General features: G+C 39.8%; 1 protein-coding gene across 2 annotated transcripts in view; it reads left to right on the top strand.

Moving 5' to 3' along the window:
* igsf3 (immunoglobulin superfamily, member 3) overlaps positions 1-12,335 on the top strand; it is a 107,293-nt gene extending 94,958 nt beyond the window's left edge. For both annotated transcript variants that reach the window (XM_007546364.2, XM_007546363.2), the window contains exons 7-9: positions 2,849-3,259; positions 7,603-8,049; positions 9,833-12,335. In XM_007546364.2, the coding sequence (XP_007546426.1) occupies positions 2,849-3,259; positions 7,603-8,049; positions 9,833-10,083 (1,109 nt within the window). In that variant the 3' untranslated portion in view covers positions 10,084-12,335. The remainder of the gene's footprint in view (positions 1-2,848; positions 3,260-7,602; positions 8,050-9,832) is intronic.
* Positions 12,336-12,346: the final 11 nt, after the last annotated feature.

Genomic DNA, 12,346 nt, shown 5'->3' with positions numbered 1-12,346 from the left:
TATACATACATATATATACGAGGAGCACTACAAACAGGAGTCAGTCGACCACACTCACCAATCTGTGGATAAAGATGAGGTTTTCTCAGCAGATGGCTGTGACCGTAGGCAGTCGATCAGCCGGCCTGTTATAGCCGAAACCCTGCATGGACTACAGCAGAAGGAGCTGAGAAACTATTAGGTAGCAAAACAAGCAAAGCATTTAGAGTGACTTTCAAAAGTATTCAGACCTTTTGAATTTTTTCACATCTTGTTACCGGGACTTTAAATAGACCAACACAAAGTAGTTCATGACTGTGACGTGAAGGAATGTCGATACAGAGTTTTCAAAGTAGCTTCCTATGTAGCTCCCTTAAACCTGATCTCCGTTACTGACATTCACCACAAGTTGATCAGAAGTAATCTAATTACTATATACGACATATACCGGTGTAAAATGTATTTACACTATAAATACAGCTGTTTTGTGAAGGCCTCTAAGGTTTGTTGGATAACATTGCTAAATAAGCAGCTGCATAAAGACCAACCAACACAACTGAAAGTTGACTTTTATGGTTGTAGGAAAATAGTTTTAGTTTTTAAAACATCATCCCCAGGTCTGATAATCTTTGAGCATACTGTTCAGTCCATCATCTGAAACTGAAAGAGTTTGGAGAAGCAGCCAAGAGATTTGTGATACCACTGGACATAGTACAGAGAGTTATATCACATATCATAAATTCAGCCTTTATGGAAGAGGATCAAGGTAAAGCCATTGCTGAGAGAGGGCTGTATGCCACAGTTAGTCACAGATCACGTGGCAAACATCTGAGCCATGGCACACTAGTCTGGCGTCTGCTCATGCAAAATGTTGTGTTTGGTGGAATGCTAACAGTGAACATATCCTTCAACACTACATTTAAACAAGATTAGCAGTGTCACACTGTGGGAGCTTTTGTTTAGCAGGTCAGAGTTTGTTTAGCAGGTCAGAGTTAATGAAAAATAATAGACAAAGAGAACTGGAAGAAAACATGTTAGCTGTGGCAGAAGAGTTTAGGCTGGGATGGAGGTTTACCTTGGATCAGGACAACAACCATAAACATACAGACCGAGCTACAATGGAAGGATTTAAATCAAAGTATACTGATGTGTTGGTATGATCTTATAAAGGTCCAGACCTGGAGATTGATGTTCACTTGTGCTGTCTACATATTTTCACAGAGTTTTTTTTTTTTTTCTTTAGAAGAAAGAGCAGAAACTCAGTTTTTATAACTGAACAGCTGGTATGAACATACCATAAAAAAACCTGCGGAAAAAGGTGCTGATGTGGTGGGAATGGATGCAAACACATGCCACACTTCTTCTTTCATAAGAAAACCTAAAACCTCCTTATTATTTTCCTTCCATTTGATATTTATCCACTGCTTTATAATAATCTATCAATAAATTCCTAATAAGGTGTATAATTTTATTTATTTTACCTTTAAACCTCAAATCCATGCATTGCATGAACAAAAAAAAATACCATTCAGTCTTACAGTCTGATGACTGTAAGACATTTACCCATTCCCACTTATGTTTATGCAAATAATGTGCTATTTCAGGTCTGTTTCAGTGGTTGTAGCAGAAATAATATTTTAGCTCTAAAGATAGGTGTTCTTTTTTCTGCGCCTGTTTTGTGTCTGTGTGAGCTCTAAAATCTAGAAGTTCTTTTCAGACAGCAGACAACTTTTTCTCAGCTGTCTGATTTGACAAAAGTACTAAATTACAATGCTTTCCTATCGCAGTATTGAAGTTACTCTGTATCAGTTCAAGGAGGTCATCATATTTGTATTTTTTTAATCCTATTCGCTTTACACAAAGTAAAGATTAAAAAATATGATCATCTTTATTTAATTAAGTTCTCATGGTAGTTTACATCTGGGTTATTGCAATTATTCGATTCACTACTTAAATTAAGTTTCACGTTTTAATTTTGGTTGTTTTTCCAACATCTCCTCAAGAACTTTTTTAAAATTTCTGTCACAAAATCAAAACCTAAGCACAGCTGGTGAAAATAATTTCGCATTAGAATCATAAGCCAGATATTGTTTAAAATTTCTCTTAATTTTCTCCTTCTTCTATTGCTATGTCTTGTGTCAAGGATGTGTGTATGCATGTGTGTGTGTGTGTGTGTATCTGTGTGAACGTATGTGTTTGTGCACTTCTGTGTGTTCTGTACGCTTTCAACTAATCCTCTCCCCCCTGAGCGTTTGACAGTGGGGCTCTCATGGCGGTCACACCTGATGTACCTGCAGCTAATCCTATCCCGCAACCGATGTCAGTGTAACCAATCCTGTCACAGCACGCAGAAAAAATGCAGCTTCCTCCTGGCATTTTGGTCACACCTCTCTGTCGTCTCCCTCTCCTCTCGTCCTGCTCTCTCCCTCCTGCTTGACTTTATAGATGCATTGCTTCTTCGTTTTCTTTCTGGCAGACTGACAGGACCTCCTGCCCTGCTTTTGTCTTGTTTCCTATCTAATAATATCTTTCCTTACAATTTACCGCCCTTGTCTCTTTCTCTGGTCTGCGTCTTCAACAGACTTCCCATCCCCCTGACTTTGACTTGTTTGGCATTTCCCTCTCCTTTCACTTCACCTCTTCTTCTTGTCTGTCTTTATCTTTGTCAACTTTTTGAACTCGCCCACGCATCGCCAGTCATTTCCTGCCCTCCTGCCACCAGAAATACACCGCATTTTAAGTAATTTGTCACAAAACAGAAATTTCAATGTGTACCTGTCACTGCTGATCATATTCCTTATAACCAGAGAGTTGACTGTTGGCTTTGGCTTCTCCACCCCTCAACGCTGCTTTTTCTGTTTCCTTGCAGAGAGTAGGCTAAAGGTGCAAAAGAACAACCAGTCTCTGGTGTACCAGGAGGACAGCAGGGTCAGGATCAATTGCTCGATCACCTCCCAGACCAGCCAGGACTCCCAACATGCTGTGCTATGGTACATAAGACGGGCAGCGGGGTCAGAAACCGATGAACTCCTGCTGAGGATCGAACGCACAGGGGCCTTTGAATACGGCGCCTACGCAGACGAGGAGAGACTGAGACGGCGGGTCCAGGCAGAGAGGCTCTCACCTCGCCTCTACGCACTGACTCTGAACAGGGCAGAGAGCAGTGATTCTGGGACATATTACTGCCTGGTGGAGGAGTGGCTGAGTGACCCAGATGGAGCCTGGTATCGACTCTCCCGGGATACCTCAGGCTACACCAGGGTTCTTGTCAAACAACCAGGTGAGGCTAAAAGTGCTCCTCTTGTTCAAGGTCGTTTGAATGAGTGAATGAAGCAGTGTTGCCATGGATAATATTTCCAAGGATCAGAAGATTCAAGGTTTGACACCTGGCTGGCTCGCCATCATGTTTGTTCCAAGCAGAGGTAGAATTAACAAAGACACAGGTTACACATGACAGTATGCAGAGACTTAATATAGCAAAGTATCAAAATTGTTGTGCCAAGTCACCCTTTTTTAAGAATTTTGGATAAGAGCAATAAAATCAAATAATTCATGTTCATTGTTTATTCCTAATCATAGTTATACCTAAGCAATCTAAATCGAGTTCACAGTCAGACGATGAATTAGTTGTCATTCATCATTAATCAATAAAATCTTTAATATTATAAATCTATATATATAATTCTTTACTTAGAACATCTGTCAGTTTGCATATTCATTATTTGTCATCTCCTTTCATTTGCATTGTGGACTTTGGTAGCTCATTTCCATCAATTTCATTTGCTCTTGTTCTTAAAAGTTGCTTTCATTCACATTTCTTGATGTTTTGGTTTTGAGTATGCAGCTAGATCTTTGTCAAATTTTGATTGCAGCACCCCTGAAAAAATAATGAGGTGTATGTTTCTTTTCAATAAATAAATACAGCAAATGTTGAAAGTGCATCTGTGACTCTGCGGTCTTAAGAGATGTGCATTCAGCTGTGACTTCATTCTTCTGATTTTCTGTTCTTTTCCTGGGAAAACTTATTTTCTGCCCGCATCAAGTGAAAAGGTGCAACAGTGTTGCAAAAGGAATACGATGCAAACCCATGTTTCTGCTCCTCCATAGTTTGACCCAATGCAATCTGATCATTATTCTCTAGTCTAACGAATAATGCTCATGTTTTTATTAACTGCAAAGCATAACATGTATGCTAGAAATAATGGCACATTTTAGCCTGACACTCCTTCAGAGCGGTGTTGGCTTGATTCATCTCACCATGAGACAAATGGCTTTGTCTCAACATGATCACTTCACTTGTACAGTAAACAGCCTTGGACAGAAAAGTTGAAATGAACTGAATCTCAATCATCTCCTTAAGTGTTATAACAGTGCTGAATTTGTCACTTGCCAGACATCAAAAAAAAAAAAAAAAAAAACACAGAAGAAAACTTTTCACAGCTTTGCAGATGGCGGCTGCCCGCAGCAGAAAGATGAAGGGGTCTTTTGCTCATCACCACTCGTGGAAACAGCATCTCAGGGACTGCTTTCAAATCACATCTTTATGTAAACTGTGTAAATTGCCTCACTAATCAGCATAAACTGACATGTGCACACAGAGGCCAAGCTGATACTGTTGGTGGTAAATGCTGGAACTTGTTTTCTGTATAAAGAAAAAGTGTCAAAGTCTGACTGAAAAGCGTTTTAGCTTACAGATTTTGTTCGCTACCAATAAGAGCGCTATTTAACAACAGAGAGAGATCTTTGGTTTATTTCACATTAACTTCTTTCCTGATAAACGTTTCTGGCACATGTAGTATATTTAGTATTGTGCTACATTAATGGCCTATTTAATGTTGCAATTATTTCACTCAGATTTTCAACCGACTCCAACATGTTCTGCTCTGCACCTTATTGGCTTTAACCTAACATCTGCCCCAGTCAGAGCTCAGGAAGATTAAAAAAAATTAGAAAACTCCCAGTCACTGATAGACAAGCTAATCCACTTGTCCAGGACTGAAAAATAGTGATTTAAAGTGATGATGTATCTACTTCCACCCACACCGTGACATCCCACCTCATCAGAGTTATTTTGAGCATGATTCAGCTCGTATCTCTTAATCTCTCTGAGAGAAGTTATATCTCTTTTTGGCCCATTGTTCCTGAATTTATCATCGAGTAGCTGTCAGAATTACAGGTACCCTTCGGTGGTATGCAAAGAATTTCAAATATCTTCTGAAATACGATGCATAAATTAGTTTTCTGTAGTTAAGTGGAATTGTGAATCATCTGATAAACTCAGATGTGTTTTATTGTAGTGTCAATTTTATAAAACAACCAATTAATGACTGGTACTTGAGAAGAAACACTTGTTACTTACATGTTAAGTAACAAGCAAAAAGTAACGTGTAGTGAATGCACTGTTCCTCAAGAATCCACAGCCATTTAATAGAATAGGTACTTGGTTTACTTCTTAATTGAAGTACAATGAATTTGAACAGTAGACTGATGTTTTCAGAACAACCTCAGTAATGGTCCGTCTTCCCTGACTTTTTCCCCCTAACCTTTTTTTCTATCACGTTTATCTATTTAGAAGTCAAAACGAGAAAACACTGATAAGGAAATAACTAAAATAGGAGGATCAAAAAAGCAGCTCAGTAGAATGTAAAGAAAATGCTTCCTTAGTAAAATGCTCTGTAAGCAAACACTAGTCTTAGAAGATTTCTGTTTACTGCAGCACTCATATAAATGAAATCTGGAGGTATGGGAAGCAGAATCTACAACTCTGTGTATGGACTCATTCGTTCACACGTTGCTCGAGCTGAGCATATTATTTTGAGAAGAAAAAAGTAAAAACGGGATGGTAGCCTTACAGTAACACAAAACCATTTATTGTAGATTTTAACTTTTGAAGGGAGAGATGGGTTTTAATTTATTGTTACAACATCCTCTGAAGCTGCAGGAATTAGCAGTTTTTCCACCCCTGCTGTCCTTCTGCACCTCATTTTGGTTTAACAAGAAGTCAGTTCCAAACATTGTGTGAGAGAGAACCATTAAAAGCCAAGTTTTTATTGCCCCATTTTTTCTAAATTGCTGGGGAAGTGGGTCACAGAACCACCCCTGAAGGGCTGTAGCACATCCATGCAGACAGACAAACTAGCCTTGAGGTTGGATCCAACCCTGCTGGGAAGCGGAAAGACTGGTGCTCGCTGCAGGGAGGGATAGTGAGTCTGATTTAATTTTGTCTTTTTGTTTCTCCATTTCCTGTAACACATGCAGAAATGACTATTTTATGATGTTAACATGTTTAAATCGGTTCATTTTAAGGCTGCAATTATTGTATCTCTGTTATTTTGTAAGTAAATATTTAAAAATGTAAGTTTTTTTTTTCTTGTTGTATACATCCATCTCAGTAAATAAAAAAAAAACAATTGAAAAGTTAATTTATTTGAATAATTCAGTTCAAAAGATGAAATAGCTTTGTTATATAGATTAATTACACAATTGAGGTCAAGTGTTTTCATTTTGACGATTACGGTTTACAGCTAGTAAAATCCCAAAATATAGTTTTTCAGAAAATTAGAACTATACTTATAAATAAAAGTCTATGATATTATGGCAAGCACAATAATGATGGAGACTGCTGACTTGACAGGTGTCCAGCAGACAGTTATTGATACCCTTCACAAAATGTTATGCCACAAAAAAGGTAATTGCTGAAGAAGCTTCGCAGACTGCTGTGTCCAAGTTAATTAATAGAAAGTTGAGTGAAAGGGAAATGTGTAGTAAAATAAGGTGCAAAGGTTTTGGGGAGTTTAACGAGGTGTGGCGTTAGTATTTCAACAGCCAAATCCAGGATCTGGGCTGCAGCTGTTGCTCCGTGTATCAACCCTCACCTAAACCAGATAATAATATCAGAAGCCTCTTACCTGGGCTGAGACGAAAACAGACTGTACTGTTGCTCAGTGGTCAAAAATCCACTTTTCTGATGAAAGAAAATGTTAAATTTAATATGAAATTCAAGTTCCCAGAGCATGGAGAAAGAGTGGAAATTAATATAATCCAAGCACCTTGACTTCAAGCATGAAATCTGCTGCTGTGGGTCCACTGTGTTTTATCGACTTGATTGTCTGGTATATTATTCTTTCCTCTGATGCCTGGGCCATATGAAGAAGCTGATTTTCTTTTCTGACAGGACCTGGCACCTGTACTCATGGCCAAAACGCCCAAACATGCTATCACTGTGCTCGATTGGTTGCTAGATGTGGCACGGCCCTGTGATGAAGCAATCAATGCAAAAGGATCCCATGCTGTACACCCTGCAGTGCATTGTCATTTATAAGACATTTTATTTTTGGTTTTGATTAGCTCAAAGTACTCATCATCAATAACTCTGTAATTAAACTAAATAATATGAAGCTTTCCCTTTTGGCTTTAATAACTGTAATAACTTAGCTTTGCAGTATAATTTAACGGGATCCACGTTTGCAACACTTCTGGAAATGTCAAATTGACAACATTGCATAATTAGCCCGATAGTTGTGAATTAGTTCACATAAATCACGTTCTCTGTTTGAGCTATATGTGCCTTTATTAACATAAATTGTCTTCCTTTGTTCCTTCTCTCTTGGGGAACTTCTGCAGAGCCTCAACTGCGTGTTGATGAGCTTGAGAATAACGTGACAGTGGAGGAGTCCAGCTCAATTCGGCTGGGCTGCAATATTTTCAGCCAGTCGTCTCCCGACTCGCGCTTTTCTGTGTTCTGGTACGTGGATCGCTCCGATGACGAGGACATCGAGGACCAGCCGGGGGAAGACGACGACAAGCGGGACTGTGTGTTTTCCATCGGCCACGACGCCATCTTTGGAAATGGAAACTGCAGCCCCCCTGACGACAATGGGCCCAATTCCCGATTTCAGTTTGAGAGGACTACTTCTGACCAGTACAGCCTGACCATTCACGGAGCCCGGCCAGCAGATGCCGGTCGTTACTATTGCCATGTGGAGGAGTGGCTCCTCAACCCTCGCAATGAATGGTATCGTCTTGCCACCAATAATTCTGGCGTCACCATCGTCAATGTACTGCAGCAAGGTGAGTCCTTAGCAACAAAATCCTCAGAGCCTCTGCGTGTGTCTGTGACACTGATAAAAGCAAAAAATGTAGGTGATTAATTCAGGGAAAAGGGTGAAGGAAAATTTATAAACAAGCAGTTCAAACAATGTAGTTAATTACACAATCTGTGTTATTCCTCTGAACAGCTAATCAAAAGCAGAGTTAACATTGAGGGCAAATCTCCTAATTACCTCAGAATTGATTTGAAAACAATCTAGTGAGCAAATACCAGTCAGAGAGAAAACAAATTAGCTGTATTCGAATACCATAAAACACATAAATATTAATTTTTTATAAACCAGTTGAATCTTTTGCATGGCTGATACCTTCTTGGGTTGTTAAGTCTTAACGTTTTCCAGCTTGATCAACTGGACCAGGGTTTGGATGATTGAAAGCTCAAAAATCTGACCTTTTCCAGTCAGGCAATGCACCATACCCATCAAGTCACAGTAACAACACTCAGACATGGAAGCTGATACTGAAGAAGACCCACAGTTAGATATTACCCATGAATGGGATATGCTTAAATATGAATCAAAAAAGACGATGTTATGTTAAGTACAGGGATGTAAAAAGCTATTCACAAGGTCGTCATAGAAACATCTTGATGGCTCATTCAGGCTGCAAGAGAGCAAGACTTTCAGCTGTTCATTTTTTTTAAAGGTTTTATTGGCTCTAGTGGCCTTTTTTTGATAGTTCATTAACAGGAAAGTGGGCAATGAGACGAGGGGAAGACATACAGCAAAGGTTGCCAGGCCGGGAATCGAACCTGCGACAGCCGCGTCGAGGACTAAGGCCTCTATATGTTGGTTCTACTTAACCCCTGCACAGCCACAGCAAACCCGACTGCATTTTTTTTTACCCTTTTGAGTTTCAACCGCTGTCACTGCTGTCAACATTGTAGAGATCTAAGACTTGTGGTGAGAGTCTTTGTTCTCCTGGACATATAGAGGTAGATTCTGAGAGGCCGAAAATTCTGCTCACCAATTTATTGTCTTCTGACCAACGAAAAGGTGAAGCACATGTGACCCTGACTATATTTGTTGAGTAGACAAGCAGGTCTGAGTCAACTAAACCTCTGTAACATTTATAACATTAATAGGGTTTTTCTAAAATGATGTTCTGTTTTTGTCATGATTTCAACCCCCAGTGATGCCAATTTTTCAAACCTCTTATCCAGAGTGTGCACTCGCTCTCGCTCCTCCATTTTATGTCTATGAAGTAGATTTGCTCTATTGTACCTGAATTTTCTAGATATAATATGGAGAAATCTGCCACAGGACATTTTGCTCTTTCTAAATTTCAGTTTCTACCCGCCATGTGGATGTCTCATATTGTCTTCAGAACCAGAGGACATGCTGTTAATTCTAATTAGACAAAAAACATATTAACAGTAGGATGTCGCTTAGGGTTGATTTGGTTTAATCTGTCATTTTATATAAGTCAGTTGGCTAAGATTAGGTACTAATACCAAAATAAATGCACACAATAAAGTGTTAATATTCATGAGATTTTCAGACTTTTGACTTTTGACTATTTATAATTTGTGACATACGTAAGAACAAAGAAAAACAAGCTGTGTGGATTTCAGGTACAAAGTTATTTTATGGGTACAAAATGGAAGTATGAACACAAAATGACACGGGGGCATGAAAAGGAGTGCAAGATGGCAAAAGATAAACTGAAAAAAATGGAAGTTTTTATCTTTACTGCGAGTTTAGAAAATGCTAACCACTATGAATTGTTTGTTCTTTGCCCCCAGTTTCCACCATCCATTCAGTGGTGTGCTCCAACGAGTCCCTCTTCTATTTCCTCTTCTTCTACCCTTTCCCCATCTTCGGCATCCTTCTCATCGCGTTGCTGGTCGTACGCTACAAAGGTCGCAACAACAACAAGAGCCAGGAGGGCAAGAATGGCGCCCCCCTGCTGTGGATTAAGGAGCCTCACCTCAGCTACTCCCCCACCTGTCTGGACCCCCCAGCGCTCAGCTTGCACCCCGGCTCGGTTGACTAAGCGAGGGAGGGTCGGACCCCCGCCCTTTTTTCCGCCTCACGCACATTGTGGACTCAGCCGACACAATGCCAGGGAGCCTTTGTGGACTCCACCTTCAGACCTTACTGTTGTTCGATGCCGTGTTGAATTATAGTCAATGAGTTTTAAGATTTCTACTCCAGCGGCTGTTTGTTTTTATGTTGACGACTGTGTGTGTGTGTGTGTGTGTGTGTGTGTGTGTGTGTGTGTGTGTGTGTGGACGTGCTGACACGGATGGATGTAACATTTCATCACAATTAACTCCGCGAGGGCAAACTGAAGGGCGAGAGAGTACCGTGAACCTCTCCCGGTTTCTGTAAAGCCTAACCCCATAATTGCGTTTTGAGTTTTATTACAATAAATATTTATCTATTTTTCAATAGCGAGTGGAAGAAAAACTGCAGATAAGATCTTAGGCCAGTCTTGGGAAGAATATTTAAGAGAGTGAACTCTGCAGGCGATTCCAGCGTTAAGCGGTATGCAGAAAAGTCTTCAAACTGATCCAAGTGCAGCCACAGCCTAGCCTACTATGCTGGTTCCCATAGCAATGCTCTGCACCCACTGACTTCATAGCCGCCGGCTCCGTTGCCAGGCTGCATGGAGACAAAGGCTAGGACACACAAGTCTGTGTCCTGAGCGAGGATGTGTGTTGGCCCACCTGCCTCCACAATGGATTCGCCTTGGCAGACTGAAACAAGTCCTGGTGTGCCACTTAAACACTGCCAGACACTCTGGCCCGAGTGAAAGACTGCCCCACTCGTCTTCTCCACCCGTCTCTCCGAAAAGAGACGGCAAGGGAAAGTAAAGGAGGCTGAAAATTATGGGGAATATATGGGAAAGGTCTCTTTTACTGAAGACGTGTGAACTTAAACATAAGTGATTTTATTATATATTTTTTTTCTTTCAGTGCCAAGTGCTCCTTTTCAGTGCTGTTGTCTGCAGCTAATGTTTGAAGTTTTGAAAGACAGTGGGGAAGCTGATGGGTTCAGAGGCAGTCGATTAATATGTCTGCATATATCCCGCTGTGGATTTATGGGCCTTGCTGGCTGTTAAATCTTAAATAAGTTCAACTTTTTCTTTTTTTGATTAAATTAACTGAGTTACTGAATGAAATTTAATTTTTGCACCTTTTCCTTAGTTGCCCTGTATCACCACTTCTTTTATTTATTTTTTTTTAATGCAAAGGCCACAATGAAGATTATTAATGTGTAGTGTGGTAGGTGTAATATAACACAAAAAGGCTACATGCACATGATTTGACGAGGATAAATGTTTAGTTTACAATATTTTGTATTTATTGTTTTATACTTTTTTTTGCATTGCTTTGTAAGATTTTCTCATTTTTGCCTCTTTATTTCTTAAAAATCTGTGCACTGAGCACATTATATCAATAGCCTGTGTGTTGAAAATGTGGTAGAAGTAGAAATGCTAGATCCGTCCTGCGCGTTGCAGTTTGTAGCATTTCATTACCAGGCTGTCAGGTTTGTTCAGTGTCAGAACACTGTATATCTATACATATAATAATATGCTGTGGCTTTATGTGTACAATAGTTGAACAAATAAGTCACAAGAATTGATTCACTTATACGCTTTTTTTGCTCGTTTATTTAGTGAAATGTGATGTAACACCTATGTAGGATGTTTCAACTGAAACTTGAGATGTTTTTGGTTAGTTTTTTTTTTGTTTGTTTGTTTTTGTTTTTTTAAGTCACGGAAGCTGGTTCCAGCATAACCGTGATGGAAGGCAGGAGGGCTGGAAAAGCTGTGCCACCTTGTCAGCCCAGAGAGGTGAATCCCTCTGCGTAACCCGTACACTGCCAGACTGGACATGAGAACTCTTGGGAAAAAAAAAAACCTGTCTCAGTTGTGTCAACATGTATATTGCATGACAATATTACAGGAGGAATTTTGATGTTTTGTAAAGTTTTGAACATTTTAAACCTTGTGTTTTTGTGACGGAGCTGACAACCTTCCCCTCTCTCTCTCTTTCTCTCTCTCTCTCTCTCTCCTTCCTCCCGAACTTCCTGAGCCAAGAGTTGACACAGTGTCCGGTGCCCCTGGTCATCTCCAATATTTGACTACTAGTCCAAGATGCCCTTTGAACCTGTTTAAATAGCTGATTTTAAGGATGGGTGTTGTGGAGACTGTGTTTGATATTATTGCTCATAACTGTCTTTTTAATGCTTTGCTTTTATGCAGCACTTCATTAAACAGATTTATGTCAAAAAGGCCAAGTTGTGTTCCC

Source organism: Poecilia formosa, unplaced genomic scaffold (genome assembly GCF_000485575.1).
Source record: "Poecilia formosa unplaced genomic scaffold, Poecilia_formosa-5.1.2 Scaffold16, whole genome shotgun sequence".
Lineage (NCBI taxonomy): Eukaryota > Metazoa > Chordata > Actinopteri > Cyprinodontiformes > Poeciliidae > Poecilia > Poecilia formosa.
The sequence above is the reverse complement of the archived record's forward strand: the minus strand, read 5'-3'. Positions and strand labels throughout refer to the sequence as shown.